Source organism: Cebus imitator, unplaced genomic scaffold (genome assembly GCF_001604975.1).
Source record: "Cebus imitator isolate Cc_AM_T3 unplaced genomic scaffold, Cebus_imitator-1.0 Scaffold65, whole genome shotgun sequence".
NCBI lineage: Eukaryota > Metazoa > Chordata > Mammalia > Primates > Cebidae > Cebus > Cebus imitator.
The window spans coordinates 6,752,976-6,775,966 of NW_016107380.1; the positions used below are offsets into that span (position 1 = coordinate 6,752,976).

A 22,991-nucleotide genomic window follows, 5' to 3' on the forward strand; every position below is an offset into this window, starting at 1 on the left:
TTTTTAAGATGGAGTCTTGCTCTGTTGCCCAGGCTGGAGTGCAGTGGTATGATCTTGGCTCACTGCAACCTCCACCTCCCGGGTTCAAGCAATTCTCCCGCCTCAGCCTCCTGAGTAGCTGGGACTACAGGTGTGCACCACCACACCCAGCTAATTTTTGTATTTTTAGTAGAGACATAAGTTTCGCCATGTTGGTCAGGCTGGTCTCAAATTTCTGATCTCATGATTCACCTGCCTCAACCTCCCAAAGTGCTGGGGCACCTGGCTTATTACTACTTTTTTTAGAAACAGTGGGCACTGCAGCCTCAAACTCCTGGCCTCAAGCAATCTCCCCTCCCCAGCCTCCCAAATAGCTGGGACTGCAGGTGGGTACCATTATACCCACCTCACAGTCTGTATTAAATAAAACATCAAAACTATTTCAACAATTAAGCTGACATTACTTACTTTCTACTTTAACTAAATGTAATTTGGAATCTCTTTACTAATACTTTTGAAATTTAGCCAACAGAAGAATTCAGTAGAAGGTTTACAATATTTTATAAGGTTCTTTATTTTTCTTTCCTATTCTCAACTTATGAGTTAGTCATGAATTACTTATGAGTCTTTCCTTACTATGAGAAAGGGACAATGTTCTGGCTATTTTTCAATGCCTTATATGTACGTTCATTTTTGTTGTGTTTTTGTAATTTTAAGCAATTTGCACTATTATACTCCTCTCCATTTGCAGTGCTTGGGCCTAGTAGTCTCCAGAGCAAGGAGCAAAAATGTCACAACACTTATTTTCACCTCATTTAGTTACTCATTCATTCAACCATTGATGAGTCCTCCCATGTGCCGGGCAGGCGCTAAGCACCATATATAAGACAGACATGGCCGCAGCCCTCCTGCAGCTCACAGTTCAGTGGGATCTATTGATATGTTTTTAAAAATCACCAAAACACAAATGTAATGACAATTGACAAGCGCTCCAAAAGACAATGCAGGATGACTTAAAAGCAAGTCCTGAGGAAGTGACATCTGAGCTGCAAATCTGAAGGTTGAGGAGTTAGCCAGGGGGAGAGCGGAAAAGCAGCTTGTACCTTGTCTGCAAGGAGCCTGACCAGGAGGGCCGATGAGGCTGGCACAGGGAAAGGGAAGAATGTTCCAGGATGTAAACAGGGCCAAGTCACACAGGTCTAATAGGTCATTTGAAGAATTGGGGATTTTCTCTTTAAAAAAATTTAAAAACACTGAAGGATTTTAAGCAGCAACTTAAATTTGTGTGGTCAGTTTCCCTTATTTGAAAACATTTTAATAAACATTTTTCCTTTAGGAAAGTTCTAAATTTACAGAAAACTTGTGAAGATAGTAAACAGGGGTCCCATATGCCTCAACAGCCAGATTCCCCTACTGTTAACTTTCTACGGTCAGCTTTGCCTCCAAGGTGTCTCCAGCCACAGTGAGAAGAATGGACTTGAGGGCCTGAGTGGGTGTGGGAAGATCAGTGGTCCAAAAAGAGATAACAGCTTGGACTTAAGGTGCTGACCTTAAGGTGATGATGAAGAAAAGGTGACGGATTGGAGATTTACTTAGGCAGAAGAATTAATACAACCTGGTGATTGATGGAACAGAAGACATCAAAAAAGATTCTCACGTTTCTGGCTATATTCATAGTACTCATAATACTTTCATGCATTTATTTATTTCTTAATACAAATATATCGTCCTTTAATAGGCACTAAGCTCCTTGAATTCAGGGACAGTGTCCTATTCTTCTTTGTATCTCTTGCATGTATAAAAATGTCTGACACATGGTCAACCAAAGAATTTATGGACACTCACAAATGAATGAATAAGCAAATAAATATACAATGGGTATAATTATTCTCATTTCAGAGATGAGGACAACAGTGTCCAAGAAATCGAGCAATCCATGGTTATGGAGCTAATAACCCCAAAACACAGACTCTCCTGAAGTCATGTCTAGTATATTTTCTACTAAAAAGATAGCAGCATACATTTTTTTTCTCTAGGTCTAGGCCATGCCGGAAAATTTTAAGTATAGGTGGGCAGGACCTGGAATTCTTCAGGCAGTTTTAATATCCTGAAAGTTCAAATAGGCCTGGACCAAGTCAAGTGTCCCCCAAACTACAGAAAGAATTTCATAAGACAAAGCCCATGCCAAGAGTCCATTAGCCACTTACAATCAAAACCCTAAGGAAATTACAAGCCCGAATACATCTGAACTACTATGACAAGGAGTTTAGGAATTTTCTTTTCTTTCTTCTAATATTTTTTACATGCATTTACTTTATCCTCTAGTCTACTCTACTGTCTCTTTCTAACTTATGTATCACTCAACTCTCGTTCTATAACCACTCAGATTTCCATTCTTTTGCAGTGAACCCCCTATAGAACACATGGACGCATAGGTCTATTACTTTATAATCTGTATCACTTTTGGAAGGGATTAAAAAATTGAAGTGGCTGGGCATGGTAGCTCACACCTGTAAATCCCAACACTTTGGGAGGACAAGGCGGGTGGATCACTTGGGCCCAGGAGTTTGAGACCAGCATGTGCAACATGACAAAATCCTGTCTTTACCAAAAATACAAAAATTAGCCAGGCATGGATGGTAGTGGTGCATGCCTGTAGTCTCAGCTACTTGCGAGGCTGAGGCAGGAGGATCACTTGAGTCCAGGAGGTAGAGGCTGCAGAACTGTAATCTGCAGTGAGCTTGGGCAGCAGAGTGAGATTCTGTCTCAAAAAAAAAAAATTAAAAATTAAAAATTAAAAAAATAAATAAAGTTGTTGGCTAGCAAAACTCAAAAATATGCATTGATGGTCACATTCATTTATTTGCATAACTGGATTTAAATTGTTTTCTTTTTAGGCTTTGAAACTTATGTTAATGATAACAAAAATAAAGTTTAAAACAGAAAAAACCTACCGGCTAAATGAAGAATACATAATCAATTATGAAAAATGACTGAACAGTTTTCAAAGCTGTCTGTTGGAATATTCAATAACTAATACCCAGAAACCCCACATTTACAAACTTTGAAGGTTACAGATGATAAAATTCTGGACTTAAGCTTCCCTCTCACAATGGGTCAATCACAATATTTCAACTAAAACTCTAATCAGATCAGTATTTTAGAGGAGCAGACTTTACTTCATTATAATAAACATTAAGCCCAGGAACCACACACCACAAAGCCTGGGGTACTTGGACAAATTAAAGAAAATCATCAGGCTGATGGAAGGCTTGCTCTGAGATACTCATGGCAGAGATCCAAAGGGATGCAGGATGACTTTCTGAAGAATGCCACATCTCAGTAAGAGGAGATAAAAGAAAAGCAGCAAAACTCCTATGCAGTTTATGTATTGCTTACTGGTCAAATCAAAGAATCATGAAATAATTTTTGCAATGCAGTTTCAAATAAATACTTGACTAAAAAAGAAATAAAACTGGAAGAACTCTACTCACGAAACAGTATCACTATCTTAGGGATAAGAATAATCTGTGTATATCTGAAGCATAACTGGCAGCATCAAAATGTGGCTACCTAGAGCAAAAGGGCATTTCACAGATGGATAATATGATCACACGGGGTTGCATCACAACTATACCCCACACCTAAATGTTGAAAATCATTAAACTTACAGAAACTGCCTATGCTTTGGTCATTTATTAGCTATATCACCATGAAAGACTTAATGTCCTCATCTCTGCAGCTAAGCATTTATGAATAAACCCACTCAGGATGTCAGGTAGTGGAATATCTGCACTGCTTACAATGATCTCCTTTATTTAACACCTCTCTCCTCAGCAGAGGGTGGACACAGTGATGGGGGTGAGTAGGGAGAGAAGACAGACACCGACAAAGAGAGAAAAAAAAACCAGAGACAGAGCAGACCAAATAATTCTGTTCTTTTTCTAGTAACTGGACATGAAAGCCTGAGGGGAAAAAAAGGGAAAAAAATCAGCCTGCAGAATTAGGAGGAATGACAAAGTCAGCTGTACAGGTTTGCTGCCTTCCATAGGCTGCACCGTGCTCCTGCCTTTGGGCTCTGAGGGACCCCATAGTCTGAAAAATATTTCCCCTTTTATATTTAGGCTAACTAAGGATGGCTTCTGTTTTACACATGTGTGCACAAACACACATACTGTAAATAAATAGTGGAGAAAGATAAGGGACTATGATGAATTTTATTTAGGATGAAAACAGAATAATTATTATTTTTTATTCTCTGTATGGTTCATTTCATTAGGTCCAATCTCTAAGAATTCCATTTTAGAATATTTAGTGTTGCCACACTCTAGACCGGGATTTCAGGACAGACCTCAAAGGGTGAATTATTCATCCTTGCGCTCTCTGGGAACTGTGTAAACTACTACCAGCTGACTGGCAGTACCTAGCTGATCTAAGTAAATAGGCTTACTATGTGTGCAAATAACCGAGAGAGGGAAAGACAGGTTTTCTGCTCAATTATCTTCTTCTTAAAAAGTCTAATTGCACAAATTAGAGTCAACTAATTCTACAAGGATTAAAACAGAATAGAGCAGCTTCCCGCTGTACTTCCTCCATATTTCACCTCAGAGGCAATCACTCTAAGTTCTTTTGGTTGCTTCTTCTGATATTTTACTCTATATTTCTAAATAATATGCTCATGGAACTCATTTATTTTTTCATTTTCAGATATTATCTTTTGACTTCTTACTATAAAAAATGAGGCAAAGCAGTATCTACATTGAAAAAATATAAATACATGCAACAAAATCTACTCAGTTGCCTTATTGAAACTGTACAATAGGATTTTTTTTAAGTATGATGCAAATTAACTGACAAAGTCCATAAATTTTCTGTTGGAACTAATCAGCACAATTCAAAGTTCAAAGCAGTGACTTATACTGCATTAAGTAAGGCTTAACATTCCTTGCTCCTTTTAGATCTATCTATTTATTCATGTGCCTGCATTCAGTTATGAATTAGACATGGATTTGGTTTGATTCTTAAAGAAAAATGTTAGTAACAAATAATTCTGAAAATGCTCTGCAGTTATAAAGCAAGCTATTTAAAATCAAAAGTCTTACAAGTTTCTTTCCAATTAATGTATATTGTTTCATTTTATAGGAAATTTTCATTTTCATCTGGCACTTCACTTACAAAATTATACTTCACTTCACGAAAAGACCTTTCCAGTATGACAGTAATTAACACAAGAATTTTCTAACTTAAAAAAGTCAAATGGAAAAATTCTTTTGGGACATATTAACAAACTAACATATTGGCCAGGCGCAGTGGCTCATGCCTGTAACCCCAGCACTTTGAGAGACCAAGATGGGCAGATCACAAGGTCAGGAGTTTGAGATCAGCCTGGCCAACATAGTGAAATCCTGTCTTACTAAAAATAAAAAAATTAGCTGGATGTGGTGGCATGCAGCTGTAGTCCCAGCTACTCAGTAGCCTGAAGCAGGAGAATTGCTTGAACCAGGGAGGTAGAGGTTTCAATGAGCTGAGACCACACCACTGCACTCCAGCAAAATAATTAATAAAAAAATAATTAATAAAAAAATAAGTAACATATCAACGGACTTGGGAGTAACTGCTTCATACATACAAATAGGTATCTTAACCCAAAGATATATGAAGCTTAGAGATTTGTCAGTATATTGCATATTACAGTTGATTTTTAGAAAAAAATAAAAACGTTTATCTCTCACTTTAGTTAACAATCAGGATATAAATACTATGGTTCCAAATTTGCTAAATAGTAACATTCTATTAGTTAGTACTGACTTAACCACAATTGAACCTCAAATTTTCTCCTTGGAAAAGATTTCTCATCACAACAGAACTTTCCACCTTAAATTGTTTTATTAAGGACTGCTTTAGAAATATTTAAAGTGGAAACCATGTTAAAATACAACTGTTTGAGTTTCTATAGTCAGGGTGACCAAAGGGTATCACAATTTTTCATATAATTCAAATTCACTTACATTCATGAACATGGACTTAGCATATCCACATGCCAGGTACCAGGGACAAAACAATAAAACAGACCTACCCTGTCATCAGGCAATGTGTTTTATGAACACAGAATAAATTGAGTACTAAAATTCCCTTGTTAGAATTACACAAATCAGGGAATGCAAATATTCCCATTCTTAAAAGGAAACCAAAGACAACTACATTCAGATGCTTTTCCAAAGTCAGTGATGAGGTGTGCTGAACTTATCCCACAAAGCAAAAACAGTGACAGGGTTACAAAGACATTTCTACCTAAGATATCTGAAGGGCACAGTACATTTAAAAAATCTCTGATCATCCTAAGATTCAACTGTAGTTCCTGCAAATGTTAACAATCCGTATCATATCATTAGCCACAGGATTTCCTGTGGTTTGATGAACAAAAGTAGAGAAATTAAAAACAGCTATAGTAAAAGAGGAGGTAAAATGATCATTTGAAGCTGCATGGCAGCTCACATTCAGCCACATTTCTCATCTGTTTACTCTGACTGACCTTTTTTTTTGTTGGTAAGGGGAACTAGGCAAAGTTGAAAGGAAAGGTTTGGGAGACAGAGTACATATTCAACTATACTATCTGTTTACTTTGGCTGACCTTTTTTTTATGGGGAAGGGGAAGAAAGAGAAATACCTGCCTGTGGAAATCTCTGTGCTAATAAACACAAGGATCAAAAAAGCCCATCAACCACACCAAAGTTAAGACACTTACTAGATAAGGGCAAATCCTATGAGAATAACTGTGACAAGGATAAAAGGTATTTCTGTATCCTCTGCTTTAAGATTTTCAGTTTACTACAATCCAATTAAAGATCATTTTCCCACTTAACACAATATAATACAGTTAGTTATCTATTCTACAATTAAACTAATATCATTAAATAATAACATTAACCAGAATATATTTCAGTGTCTTATTTTGCATGAATAAATAGTTTACTTTTTTCTCAAATGTTTTTATTTTGAAAATTACCAACCCACAGTAAACCTCAAACAATAAAATGAACACCCCTATGCCCTTTGTCTAGTTTACCAACTGTTAAAATTTTGCCACATTTGTTTTATCTCTCTCTCTACACATACGCATATGAAATGGCATTTTTGTTGAACCATTTAAAAATAAACTGCAGACATCATAATTTGTCTTTGTCATTTTGCTGGTTTTTAGCAAATTTGATCAGAAATATAAGAACATATTTACAGTGAAATGACACCAAGTACAAAGTCTGAAGAATACATATGGGAATGAAAAATAAAATTCCAAGTGCCAGATATGGGCCAGGCACTATGGGAATAGCCTTGCATGTATTAATATTTAAATCTCACAACAGTACATGTTATGACTGAGGAAACAAAGGCTCGGGAAGGTTAAGTCACTTTATAAGAAATTAAATATACTAAACTACATTAATTATATATTAAATATTATATAATTAAATTATGCTATAGCTAGTAGTGGCAAATTCAAGATTTTAAACTATAACTCTTTTTCTATTATATCATGCTATCTCCTTAAGAAATAAATTTTTCAACAAATATATAGGTAATACATAATAATTTAGGGGAAAATTTCTAAATAGGTTGAAATGAAGTAGAAGTGGTCACCTGGTAACAGGTTTTTTTTTGTTGTTGTTGTTGTTTTCGTTGTGTTTTTATTTTTATTTTTTGAGACAGAGTCTCACTCTGTTGCCCAGGCTGGAGTACAATGGTGCAAACACAGCTCACTGCAGCTTCCATCTCCTGGGCTCAACTGATCCTCCCGCCTCAGCATCCCAAGTAACTGAGATCACAAGTGTGCACCACCACACCTGGTTTAATTTTGTAGAGGTGGGGGTCTTGCCATGTTGCCCAGGCTGGTCTTGAACCCCTGGGCTCAATAAATTTTCTCACCTTGGCCTCCCAGAGTGCTGGGAATACAGGCATAAGCCACTACGCCCAGCCGCTTTGGTAAACAGATTTGAATCAAATGCCCAAACATATTCAACTTTGTATGGTGTGACCATTGTCCTGGTTCACACTGCACCATATTCACTAGGTTCATTCTCCTACTTCACCCTCACAGTGCAATAAAAATTCCTTTTCACAAAGCTCCTCAGTGGCTTTAAGCAATATAATTATGTTATTAATGTAATGCTAGGTAAGGCATGAATGATTAATATCTTAACTCTCCCTAAAGTACTTACATTTTAAAATGGGAAACATTATTACTACTAGTATTCTCATTTAAAACACCTGCTGTTTTTTTGAGCTCTTATTATGTGCCAGAGTATTTAAAGATACCACCTCATTGAATCCTCTGAACATCCCAGCAAGGTAGATCACTGTATCATTTCCCATATTTCACAGCTAGTAAATAGGGGAGTCAGCTTTTCACTTCAAGTATGACTGACTCAAAGGTCTACATGCTCACTGCACTACATAATAGATGTCTAATCTATAGAATGTTCCTAAATATCTCCAAAGAACAAGGATGTGGAGGGACTGAGCTGATCCTAGGTAACTTCCTACCCTACTTTGCACTTCTCTTTTACCTCCAAGGAGCAGAGGACAACAAAAGGCCAGATGGGGCTGCTTGCTCTTGCTGCTGTACAATAAAAATTACTACTTCACCCTTGAGGACTAGGGCTGAAATGGCCTCAAGCCCAATAAGACACCGTCTGTCACCATCCATTCTAGCCTTAATAATGACAAAAGTAGCAAAATCTCATATAGCACTTACTATGTGCCAGCATCTGTGTATATTAGCTCTTCTAACCATTATAACGATCCCATACAGTGGGTACTATTAGCATCTCCATTTACAGGGATGGGGAAACTAAGCCATCACGTTTTAAAATAACTTGCTCAAGTTTATATATCTAGTAGAAGGCTATTTGGCTCCAAAGTCTGTAGTCCTACTATGTAATCTGGGAATGTGCCAACCCATAATTACCCTACTGAATATGTATCTTCCAGCACTCCCTATTTGCACTTATGACTACATATCTCCCACGATACCAACAAAACTGATATGCTTAGGGTTCTCCTGGCTGTGCTGCTACTTGACTCCAAGCCTTCGTTTCTATCATTTCCTCAAAAAGACATTTCAAACTGTTTATTACAATGGCTGGCAGATAACAGACATTCTGTAAATATACCTGAATTTTAACGCAGAGTACAGTTGTACAATTTTGTCACCAAAAAGTAGCTTACCAGTTGAGTTGGAAGCATTAATGTTGCTGATATAGGCAGAGAGAGACTCATGTCATGCAACTGTGACTGAATACAGTTTGGTAACACTGAAATTCAAATTCACTTTATATTTTTCTTGTCCCCAAATCCACATATCTAAAAAAATTAAGTGCTTGGTTTGGCTTATTATTACCAAAGGCCATTAAGACCATTGATTAAAAAGTTTTAAAGATTATAATATTTATAAATGTATCGTGAAACTGGAGAGTTACTCTGAGGCTAAACTGGTCATTGTAGCTTTATAAATTAAAATCTTCAGATATCTGAGAATTTGCTACAATGCGGAAGACACAAAATGCTGCTCTTCCTAATGAAAAAAAAAAAAACCATTAACTGTAACAACTTTTACTTTTGTTTGGCTGTTACACATACCTGGTTTCTTGATTTCTGTTTATGAAAGGATCTACTTGGTATCAAACCAAAAAAAAAGCATTCACATCTCAAATAATGCATATCCACAGTTGGCACAACAAATGTGGCTTGGCAGGAAGATAAGTAACTAACTTAAGGGAAAGTATATAGGAAAAAGATAATATGCTAAAATCTATGATACATTCATGGAAGAATAGAATTAATTTACTATTGAAGTTTAGAAAGAATCAAGGTGTATTTTGATAGATTATATTGTCCACCAGCTGAAGGGAGTTATGATATTTTTCATAAAGGTTGAAGCTTTCATTTAACCTAAACCATACTAAATAATTTCCAATGCTACATTATATATCACTTCTTAGATCTTCATTGGTTATTCTGTGAAACATAATGAGCTACTATAGAGGTAAAGGTCTTAAAGCTTCTTCTATTATACATGGTAAATAGCAACATAAAATAGATGTCTAAAACTTGCATTTTATTTTATTAAAATATCCACCGTATCACCAGTTTTGATATACAACCCACCATATAAACTATTTTATAATTAAATTTTTTAAGTTTACAAACCTAAATATAACAATGGGCAACTAAATAAAAACCTATATTTGAAAAGCTTGTGTTACAAATATTAGCCACCCAGAGACTCTAAAGGTAGTATCTGCATAGTTATCAGTGCTAAAAATTAAACAGGTTACTGCTGGTCTTACATCTTAAATCTTTTTTCTTCTTGTTAAAATGGTTTTCTGACACTAAAAATATCATCAATTCAATCAGATTTAAAATTCTTCAGAGGATAAATTTAACTCATATCACATGGAGTAAAAATCTACCAAAAACGCACCTTTTCTGACCTTTCCAATCAGTGGTCACCACATTCAAATAATGAGACCAGACTTAAACAGGCATTAGAACGATTAAAGTCTTATTCTCAACATGTGCTGGCAATTACAAATATACATACATATAATATATTCAAAAGTGAAGGGTTTTCAAATGATTTTGGTTTCCTTTTCTATTTATTTTCCTTGTTACAAGAAGGTCTTTGATGATCCTGTACTGGAATACACAATCACTAGCCTCCAGTTACATGAAGTATGGAGGTGAAACAGTAATTTAGTAGCTACTAAATAACATTGCTTCTATATACTGCCTGTGAAGTACTACTCCACTTCATTTTGGGGAAATGTTTACCAATTTTTCAAGACAAAGGAAAATTCCAGGTTTCTGGCTCGTTTGAACAGGGAAAAATGTTCCCATTAACTGAGATAAATAACACAGATAAACAAGCAAAGAAAGAGTTCAGTGAGATTCCTGTTTGGACACTCAGGTACCTGTGTCCAGACACAGCTGAATATGCACGCCTAAGGCCCTCAAGAAAGGCCATACCTGGAAGAACGGGGCTGGAAATTATCATTTAGAATGGGCATGTAAAAAAAGTCCTAAACCAAAGGGAGATGACCAAGTTTAAGGGGAAGAGAGGGGGATTCTATGATGAACCATAAGAAGGAAGTGTCAGCAGGGAGTAAGAAAAACAAACAAAAAAGAACATGAAATACCTAAGATAAGGGGTATCCAGAAGGGAAGGTATGATCGACAGTGTAAAACAGAAAAAAGTTCAACATGACGAATGCTGACAAGCGGACTGGATTTGGTCTTACAGAGGTCCTAGTGGCATTTGCCAGAGCAATTTCAGTAAAGAAAAAGGAACTGAAGCCAGTTGTGCCATTAGGAAGAACCAGAAGTGCTATGCCTATAAGCTTTCAAAGGTCTACAAAAATGTCTAAGAGTGGAACATTTAAATTAAACTTTTAAAATAATTAAATTCAAAATAAATAAATTAACATTATTAATTGATAAACCTGGCACTCAGAAACATTTCATTCCACTTGGAAACAACTTCTAGGTTAGATTTTTTTTTTTTAACTTCACATGAATTCTTTAGCAAGCATAATGATTGCCAAGAAATCATAATCAATCATAAGTGAGTTACTCAATGCCAAATCACTTCAAAAGCAAAAGCACACAAATCTTTTCAAAAAAATTAACCCTATTTAATCAGTGATGTGGATCTATTTTATAGGCTCAAACGATCTGGGGTAAGACTGCCAACACAGAGTATTCTGGGACAGTGAAGACCTTAAAATGGCCCTGGGAAATGAAAGCTTAGGGGGACACTTAAAAGCTTGGCTAAGAAACAAAGAGAAATGTAACAGAGAAGTTAAAGGCAAATGCAGGATGAAGAAAAATGTTACAGGCTGAGGAAAAAGTCAGTAGAGAGTTGGAGATTAAGATACAGAGAGATGTTGGTAGAGAAGAGGTCACTTCATGGCGTAAAGTCCTGAAGAAAACAAGTATAAGGATCAAGAGCACTCATGTCTAGGGTTCTAAATAACAGGAGGAAGGATGAGGTACAGATTTAGATAATATTTGCAGGCCTGGGTTAGAAATTAAGGTAATTTGTGCTTGAGTCCCACAATACTTATTATTATTATTACTATTTTAAAGGTGAGATCTTTTGCTGAATGTTCAGGGAACAGGATTGGAAAGATGGCTTTAGAAGAGAGGCAAAGGGCCAGGTGCAGTGGCTAACTTTGGGAGACTGTGGTGGGCAGATCACTTGAGATCAGGAGTTCGAGACCAGCCTGGGCAACATGGTAAAACCCCATCTCTACTAAACACACAAAGTGTGCCTGTAGTCCCAGCTATTCAAAAGGCTAACGTGGGAGAATCACTTGAACCCTGGAGGTAGAGGTTGCATGAGCCAAGATAGCACCACTGCACTGCAGCCTGGGTGACAGAGTGAGACTCTGTCTCCAAGAAAAAAAAAAAAAGTGAGAGAGGGAAAAGCAATTAAGAATGATCACAGTATTTTTAAGAACATCTTCTCATATAATTATTGTAATCACCTTGTCAGCTTGTGAGCATAGATATCACTAGTTGCCATATTACATATTAATAAAAGAAACCTGGACTCTTAAGTTATACAGGATCATTGCTTTCAAATATCTTTTTAAATTTATGTTAAAGATCTCCTACTACTGAACTATAACTCTCAGTTTTTCCAAGTACTTAAGAGTATAGCTACAACACCTTTGATCTTATAGCATGTCTCAGAACCATGACCTACGCCGCCTCCGTCCAAGGGGGACTAAACAGCTATACCCCACACCTTGTCCTTGCTCAGAGACTCAGCACTTAACAGTGGAGAGAAAAGTATAACTGAGAGCCAAAAACTATGATGATTCTGAGCGTGGTTTGATACTTTGAAGCTTTTAAGAAATGCAGTTCACATCCAGTCTTAACAAACATTCCTGAAACAAATCTGTATCTACAAAAGTAAGGCATTTTCCAACAGGGTGTTTAGGGGTACTTAAATACATAGATAAAACAGGGGTCAGTCAGTAGGATTAAGATCATAATGACAATTCTGAAAAGAAAGTATCAGTAGTCATTAGGTCTTTCTCTTTAATCAGAAACAAAGCACTGAAATGGATTTAAGATGTCCCAATTAAAACTGTTAAGAATACCAAATATAAGATCATCAAAAGATTAATGTCTCATCTCCGTTTAAGCCTTCCTGCTTCAAATGCCAGAAAGGTGTTTGAATTCCAAGAACTAGATCCTATATATGGAAATCTTGTTGAACCCATGAGTGACAATATGTAAGAGAAGATTCCAAGTTCTCTCTCCATCCTGCTCAACCTATATGGCGGACCTGACATTACTGGCTGACCAAACCTTGTTAAAAGCACCTCCTTTCATAGCTTCTGTGACTACTGCATGCTCTAAGGTTTTCTCCTGTCCTTGGTGGGCCGTTCCTTCCTGTCTTTCAACATTAATTCCTTCCTGAAGGAACTGCCTTTTTGTTCTTCTTTCTCTACACTTATCTGCCTTTGGCTTATTCATTCTTATGGACTGAATTATCAGTTAAGTTAATGATGTCCGAATCTATATACACAGTCTTAACCTCCAGCCGATGATCTAGTTCCTCAGTTCCAGTTTCTTCCCATCCATTGCGTTGCCATTCATTGGCTCCCAAACTGAAAACTCTATAATCACTGCTTACTATTTTATACAGAATACTAAAAACAAACAAACAAATAAAAAACCTGGTTATAGTACTCTTTGAATTGAGAGCTGGGAGCTTCTGTGTGATTATGCTTCCCAGCTGTCTGTCTGCTTATATTGAATGAGTCAAGAAAACCATGTTAAGGCATGAAATACATCTCAAGGCATTGTTGTATTTATTCTATTAGAAGTATGTTTTATACAAACAAAGTCATATAGACTGTGCCACATCAAATGTGAACTGAGAAGTGAGGAGAGAGGAGATTTGGGTAGTCTAGGCAATGAGGCCACATAAATCCAAAACTGTTACTATATTCTCACAAAAACCAATACAGTACAACAAACACAACAAATAAAACTACACAAACTTCAGGTCTTCCACACATCCAAACTTCAAATTAACTGTAAGAAGAAAAGTCAAAACAGAACCCCTATGAGGTCTCTTTCCTGTTCTAGCTGCAAGCCTGTGTGCATGGCAAGGAGAGTTTGGGGAACACCGAATGGAAGAGAGAGGGCAGGAGCTAGAATTAGTTCTGACATTGATCTGAAACCATATTCAGAAAGAGAAAGTGTGTCCTATGAGTGAAAATACTGGAAAAAGGGATAATAAAGATTAGATCACAGATTTTAAGGTACACTGGATACAGGGAGGTGATGTTGGAAAGTTGATAGCTTAGTGGGGGAAGAAAATTAAAAGGAGGCCAAAGTGCCAACCTCAAACCATCAACCCTGTCCACAGGTATAAGGAGACAAAAAAGTCTTTATTTATTTAAAACACACTCATACAGAAATAAACGATTACAAGAATTTCAACAATTCATCTGACAAAAACTTTCTTCAAAAAAAAAAAAAATAGCGAAGTAGAAAGCCATACCATATTCTAAACTGAATCAAATATCTTCAAGCAAGCATTTGGGGACATGGAAGAAAAAAACAACAAAACCTTTGATCAGGAACTCAAAAACAAAAGAAGTGGACAAAAACAGAAAAGAACTGAAACAGAACTAACTGAATCCAAGAAACAAACACAAGAAAAAAGGCAAAATCATTTCACAAATAATCACAGAATTACATGGGGCCCAAGAAGAACAGATTCACACAAAAACATAGTAAGAGAATTGAGGACAACAGAAAAACAACCAAGACAATGAAAATGAGATAAAGAAAGAAAGAAGGAAAAAGTATCAGACAGAAAGTGACAGAGAAGACAGGTAAAGGAGAGTCCATTTATACATAATTGGAGTTCCACAGAAAATTAAACAATTAAGTAGAACTACTATTTAAAAATATAATCCAAAAAACTTTCTGGGAATAAAAGAAGACCCGAATCTATATACTTACAGAGCTCACTGAGGCTGTAGCAAGGAAAACTGAAATGCAACAAGGGTTCTTTTTCCCCCAGGGTCTCAAGGAGGAGGGAAGGGGTTGGTGGTTGGGGAGCAGATGCCAAACACCTTCCAAGTACAAGAGAATTAGACTGGCATCAGAATTCTCAAAAATAACATAGAAAGCAAGGCAAAAATGTAGTACCATTTTCAAAAACCTCAAATAAAGAAATGTAAATCAAGGAGTTTATATTTAGCTAAACTATCCTCCAAGGAGGAAGGCTACAGAAAAATAGTTTCAAACATACAAGAGTTCATGAGAATTCTATGCCCATCAGTCCCTCTTGAGAAATCTACTAGAAGATAAACTGTATCAGATAATGGGGGACACTTAGGCAAAAAAATTTATAATGAGCATTTAATATATTTAATTATACATGTAAGACTAAAACACAGGTGGAAACCAGGTAAAAATATATCATGTAATATGTGCTATATGTTAAATGTTACATGTTCTAACAAAGCATAAGTGAAAGAAAATTTGATGGAAAAGGGAAAGTTAAAAAAAGAAAGTAGAACAAGTTCATTGATAACTGTATTAAAAAAAATAGGTGGGATTTAACACAAATATAATGAAAAACTCACAACCAGTTAATAAGTGGTTAATTTTTAAAGAAAAGTTATAAAGGCATTAAAAAAGTTCTAACACCAAAGGCAATCACTAAAACAAACACATAAAAACTTACCTAAATGTCAAAAAAAGTTTTAAGACAAAGAAAAAAAAAGTTTTAAGTCCAAGTCAAAACACAACAAAAAAACCATCACACATACACATAGAAATAGTAAATAAAATACAAATAATAATCAAAACATAAAAGATGACAAATTTGATGCTAAACATTTTTATCAAGAAATATAAATGAGATTGGTAGGCTGAGGCGGGTGGATCACCTCAGGTCACGAGTTCAAGACCAGCCTGGACAACATGGTGAAATACAAAATTTACAAAAATTAGCTGGGCATGGTGGTGCATGCCTGTAATCCCAGCTACTAGGGGAACTGAAGCAGAAGGATTGCTTGAACCTAGGAGGTGGATGTTGCAGTGAGCTGAGATTGTGCCACTGCACTCCAGCCTGGGCAACAGAGTGAGACTCCATCTCAAAAAAAAAAAAAGAAAAGAAAGAAATATGAATGAGTTAAACTTACATATTCTAATAAAAAGATTGTTTATTTGTTCACTAAGCAAAGTCCTAATATACACCCTATACAAGAGACATACCTAGAACAAAATGGTTCAACAAAATTGTTTAAAAATAAAGGTATGGGGGTTCAACATATGCAAATCAATATACATAATCCATCACATGAACAGAACCAATGGCAAAAGCCACATGATTATCTCAATAGATGCAGAAAAGGCCTTTGATAAAATGTAACATCCCTTCATGCTAAAAACTCTCAATAAGCTTGGTATTAATGGAACATACCTCAAAATAATAAGAGCTATTTATTACAAACCCACAGCCAGTATCATGCTGAATGGGCAAAAGCTGGAACTATTCCCTTTGAAAACCGGCACAAGACAAGGATGCCCTCTTTCATCACTCCTATTCAACACAATATTAGACGTTGTGGCCAGGGCAATCAGGCAAGAGAAAGAAATAAGGATATTCAAATAGGAAGAGAGGAAGTCAAATTGTCTCTGTCTACAGATGACATGACTGTATATTTAGAAAACCCCAGTGTCTCAGACCAAAATCTCCTTAAGTTGATAAGCAACTTCAGCAAAGTCTCAGGATACAAAATCAATGTGCAAAAATCACAAGCATTCCTATACACCAATAACAGACAAACAGAGAGCCAAATCATGAGTGAACTTCCATTCACAGCTGCTACAAAGAGAGTAAAATACCTAGGAATACAACTTACAAGGGATGTGAAGGACCTCTTCAAGGAGAACTACAAACCACTGCTCAAGGAAATAAGAGAGGACACAAACAAATGGAAAAACATTCCGTGCTCATGGATAGGAAGAATCAATATTGTGAAAATGGCCATATTGCTCAAAGTAATTTATGGATTCAACACTATCCCCATCAAGCTACTATTGACTTTCTTCACAGAATTAGAAAAAACGAATTTAAATTTCATATGGAACCCAAAAAAGCCTGTATAGCCAACAAAATCCTAAGTAAAAAGAACAAAGATGGAGGTATCATGCTATCTGACTTCTAACTATACTACAAGGCTACAGTAACCAAAACAGCATAGTATTGGTGCCAAAACAGATATATAGACCAATGAAACAGAACAGAGGCCTCAGAAATAACACCACACATCTATAATCATTTGATCCTTGACAAACCTGACAAAAACAAGCACTGGGGAAAGGATTCCCTATTTAATAAATGATGTTGGGAAAACTGGCTAGCCATATGCAGAAAACTGAAATTGGATCCATTCCTTAAACTTTATACAAAAATTAACTAAAGACAAAAATTAACTCAAGATGGATTAAAGATTTAAACGTAATACCTAAAACCATAAAAGCCCTGGAAAAGAACCTAGGCAACACCATTCAGGGCATAGGCATGGGCAAAGATTTCATGACAAAAACACCAAAAGCAATGGCAACAAAAGTCAAGATTGACAAATGGGATTTAATTAAATTAAGAGGTTCGGACAGCAAAAGACACTGTCACCAGAGTAAACAGGCAACCTACAGGATGGGAGAAAACTTTTGCAATCTATCTATCTGACAAAGGGCTAATATCTAGAATCCACAAGGAACTTAAACAAATTTACAAGAAAAAAACAACCCCATCAAAAAGTGGGCAAAGGATATGAACAGACACTTTTCAAAAGAAGACATTTATGTGGCCAACAAACGTTAAAAAAAGCTCATTATCACTGGTCATTAGAGAAATACAAATCAAAACCACAATTAGACACCATCTCATGCCAGTTAGAATGGCAATAATTAAAAAGTCAAGAAACAACAGATGCTGAAAAGGATGCTGAGAAATAGGAACACTTTTACATGTTGGTGGGAGTATAAATTAGTTCAACCATTGTGGAAGACAGAGTGACGATTCCTCAAGGGTCTAGAATCAGAAATACCATTTGACCCAGCATTCCCATTACTGGGTATATGCCTGCAAAATTGTAAATCATTCTACTATAAAGACACATACACACATATGTTTATTGCAGCATTATTCACAATAGCAAAGACTTGGAGCCAACCCAAATGCCCATCAATGATAGACTGGATAAAGAAAATGTGGCACATATACCATAGAATATCATGCAGCCATAAAAAAGGATGAGTTAATGTCCTCTGCAGGGACATGGATGAAGCTGGAAACCATCATTCTCAGCAAACTAACACAGGAACAGAAAACCAAACACTGTATGTTCTCACTCATAAATGGGAGTTGAACAATGAGAACACATGGACACAGGGATGGGAACATCACATACATACCGGGTCCTGTCAGGGGGTTGGGAGGCTAAGGGAGGGATAGCATTAGGAGAAATACCTAATGTAGATGATGGGTTGATGGGTACAGCAAACCACCATGGCATATGTATACCTATGTAACAAACCTACTCATTCTGCACATGTATCTCAGAACTTAAAGCATTAACTGTGACAAAGAAGGATACTCTTTAATGTTAAAAGTCTCAATTCACTATATACATATTATAATATCTGCATACCAGAAACACAGCATCTATTTCTATAAAATCGGAACTACAAAAGATGCAGGGAGATGTAGAAGCCTGCTAATGATAAGAGATTTTAACACACCATGTTCAGTAACATACTGTTCTCAGACTAACTGGACCATTAACAAGAAAGGATACAGAAGGCCTAAACAACATAATCAACTTGTAGGTTATGATTATATACTGAACTTTATTGCCTGAAAATGGAGAATATACAGTCTTCTTAACTGCAAATGAAACATTCACAAAAACTGATCATTTATTAGGTTCCATTTCCCCCAAATATCAATATGTTCCAGAAAATAGAATGACTAAAATAGTATTCTCTGATTTTAATGCAACAAAACTAGAAAGTATTAACAAAATTTTTTAAGTTAAAAGGCATTTTCATATGGAAACAAAATAATTTCCTATTATACAACTCTTGGAAGAAAAGGCAAGTAAAAACAGAACTAAAAAATTATTTAAAATGATAATGAAAACATTATATATCTGAATTTATGGGCTATAGTTTGAACAATAACCAGAAAAAAATTTATAGCCTTAAACACTTCATTAACAAAATGAAGGAATAAAAATAAATTCCCAGCTCAAGAAGCTGAAAAAAAGAACAATAAAAAGAAAGTACCAAAAAAGAAATAATAAAAATAAAAGCAGCAATTAATAATTTAGAGAATGGAAAAAAGTAGTTCTTTTTCTTTTTTTTGAGACCGAGTTTCACTCTTGTTGCCTAGGCTGGAGTGCAATGGCACAATCTCAGCTCACTGCAACCTCTACCACTTGGGATCAAATAATTGTCCTGCCTCAGCCTCCCAGGTAGCTGGGATAACAGGCATGCACCAGCACGCCGAAATAATTCTGTATTTTTAGTAGAAGTGGAGTTTCACCATGCTTGTCAGGCTGGTCTTGAACTCCTGACCTCAGGTGATCTGCCCACCTTGGCCTCCCAAAGTGCTGGGATTACAGGCGTGAGCCATCACACCTGGCTGAAAAAAGCAGTTCTAATTAATAAATTAAAATTCTACCTGCTGAAGAAAAATAACAAAATAAACATACCACTAGATATTAAAAAAAGAATTCATAAAGATACAAAATCAGAAATAACAAGAGTAAAACAACTGAAAGAGAGGAAATCCTACAACACTACTTTACAGACATCTTTTTTTTTTCCTGAGGCAGAGTCTCACCCTGTTGCCCAAGCTGGAGTGCAGTGGCATTATTTCAGCTCACTGCAACCTCTGCCTCCCAGGTTCAAGTGATTCTCCTGCCTCAGCCTCCCAAGTAGCTGGGATTACAGGCACCTGCCACCACGCCTGGCTAATTTTTCTATTTTTAGTAGAGGCAAGGTTTCACCATGTTGGCCAGACTAGTCTCCACCCGTTTGACCTCAGGTGATTCACCTGCTTCAGCCTCGCAAAGTGCTGGGATTACAGGCGTGAGCAACTGTGTCCATCCCTTTACAGACACCTGTACAAATAAATTTGAAAACCTACAAGCAAGGGACATTTCCAAAATTGATCCCATTAGAGATACAAAGTTCAAAGAGACCAAATTCTATAAAAGAAATGAAGTTATCAAGAAAGCACTCCACAAAAAGCACCATGCTCTGATAATTTTACAGAACAATCCTACCAAGGATTCAAAGACCAAATAGCCTCAATGCTGTATAAGTAGTAGTTCCAGAGCTTTCTAAATGAAGGAAAATTTCTTAATTCTTTTTTATGAAACAAGTAAAACAAAGACATATAAACAAAAAGAAAGAAAACTACAACTAACATCACCTTTGAATACTGATGCAAAGCTTTAAATAAAATATTAGCAAACACAAGTCAACAACATGGTAAGAAAACGATACACAAAGAACATGAGAGACAGTCAAGGAATGCAAGGTTGGTTCAATCCATTAATATAATACATCACAGCCATAGCACTAAGAAGAAAAATCATGATTATCTCCATAAACACCAGGGGGGAAGAAAAACCTTCAACAAAACTAAGATCCACTCCTGATTAAAGAAAAAAAAAAGACAAACTCAAGAAAACAGGAATTCATGCATACTTTCTCAGCGTGATAAACAAGTAAACATATATAATTTGCATTAAAGTCAGAATCTTATTTTTAATAGAGAAACACTAAAGACATTTGCACTAATATTAGGAATCAGACATTCTCTATAAACTACCTAGCACTGTATTAGAGGTATTTGTGAAGGCAATTTTAAGAGAAATCAATTGGAGGTGTCAGAATTGGAAATGAAGGTGTAGAACCACCTACATTTACAAGTGATATGATCATGCACCTGAAAAACCCTAATGAATCAATGATCTTTAGATGGTGGAGAAACAGGTACTTTCAAATATTGCTGCTGGGTATCAAAATTGGCATATTCCTTACAGATGAAGATTTGGTAATATCTAACAAAACTACACGTTTACCTTTTAACTCAGCAATTGCACTTCTGGGAATACCAGATATTAATTCTCTAGTAATATGAATATGCATACACACAAAGCTATCATTCACTCTGGCACTGTTTATTTATGAAACATTGAAAATAAGCTAAATGTCCATACATAGGAAGGTAGCCAAATAAACTATGGTACATCCACACAATGGTGTATTAAGCAGAACGAGAATGATTTCTTTGATATAGAATGATTTCCAGGATATATGTTATGTGAAAAATGCAAAATTTAAAGGAGTATGTATCCAAAGTACCCCACTCTTTGTGTAAGAAAGGGGGAAATGAGAAAATACATATAACTATGTCTACGTATATGAGCAAGACTAGTTACCTACAGAGTATGGAACAGAATAAAACAGAAAGGCTGAGGAAATAGAAGGAGAGAAATAACACCTTTCTGAATACACCTTTATGGACATCTTGATTTTTGAAGCCAGGTCAAGGTTTTGCCTAGACAAAATCAACAAGGATTGGAGGAAAACCCTAAAATTGAATACAAACAGAAACAAAGGAATCAAAGAGAAGAGGAGAATTAACCTAAGTAACTTCTGAATACAGTATCTGAACTAAAGACAAAAAACTCTAAGCAAGTGCTGAGCTCTAATTGATAAGATTCTTTTTTTCAAAGGTATGGCTTTGCAATTCTGAAACTACTTTTTAAGCATTACTGCATTTAACACGTAAGAAAATACACTGTGAATAAAATGGAAGTCAAGAATTATAAATCTGGAAAGGAGAAATGAATCCTGTGTGGTGTAGAACTGTAACTGAAAGTATAAATAAGGACACACACCCACACACACTCATATCTAGATACCCATGCACATATATACACATATACATTCATATATCTACATTCACAAACAAACTCATGTTCATTGTTTTTTCATCTAAGCAATCTTAGCCTTAAGACTCATATAATTAGACCTGAAAAAATGAAATTTCCCAATTTCTAAATCTAAATTTACAAGATATTGGCTATACAAGCTATGGTTTAGGAAAGTGTTACCATCTATTAGAAAAAAAGCTTTTACACATAGTATCCAGGCTAATATGTGAAGAGAAAAAAATTTACTCATATATGTGACTGGATCATGAAAACAGGAAAAATATAATATTAATCCTAGTAAATATTTCAATATGCCCATCTCAGATTATTTTCATGTTAGTAAGAGTAATCATATTATCTCTTATAAAAGTTGCAAAGTTGCAAATGTTACCTGGTATTTCACAATGAAACATATTAAAAGTCACCATACCTTACAGTAAAATCATACGAGCAAGAGGCCAGCACAGAAGAAAAAAAAAGGGAAAAAAAAAAAAAAAAAAAAAAAAAAGAAAGAAAGAAACCAAAAAAAACCTTTTTGAAGTCAGCTGTAATCATAACACTGCTTTCTATGATCATTCCATAAACATCATAATACATTTAAGTTTAGTCAGAGCTGTTACTTAAAATTATGCTTTTCCAAAACATACATGCTTTAATTTGTGGCAAAAATCTTCTGGCCTTTTAAGTATCCATTTTCAGGAAAAACATTTTTATATTCTCCAAAGAAAATTATCCCTCAAGTCTTTTAGAACTTATTTAGAATATTCCCAAAGTGTTGCTATTCTAGAAAAATTAAATACAATTTCATATGGACTATCCAAAAATGATTCTTACAAGCCAGATGAGTTGGCTCACACCTGTAATCCCAGCATTTTGGGAGCCTGAGAAGGGCATATCACCTGAGGTCAGGGATTAGAGACCAGCCTGGCCAACATAGTGAAACCCTGTCTCTAA

General features: G+C 35.8%; 1 protein-coding gene across 4 annotated transcripts in view; it reads right to left on the bottom strand.

Annotated features, from left to right (window-relative positions):
- PEX7 (peroxisomal biogenesis factor 7) overlaps positions 1–22,991 on the bottom strand; it is an 86,459-nt gene that overhangs the window by 23,123 nt on the left and 40,345 nt on the right. Inside the window, exons 8-10 of one of the 4 annotated variants that reach the window (XM_037739219.1) lie at positions 22,468–22,523; positions 21,616–21,691; positions 8,525–8,596 (exon numbers count right to left, since the gene is read on the bottom strand). The exons of 1 other annotated variant lie outside the window; for it this stretch is intronic. In XM_037739219.1, coding sequence (XP_037595147.1) covers positions 8,540–8,596; positions 21,616–21,691; positions 22,468–22,523 — 189 coding nt within the window. In that variant the 3' untranslated portion in view covers positions 8,525–8,539. Of the gene's footprint in view, positions 1–8,524; positions 8,597–20,605; positions 21,692–22,467; positions 22,524–22,991 lie in introns of those variants that run through there. 2 more of the 4 variants (XM_037739218.1, XM_017530453.2) reach the window with 2 other exon arrangements.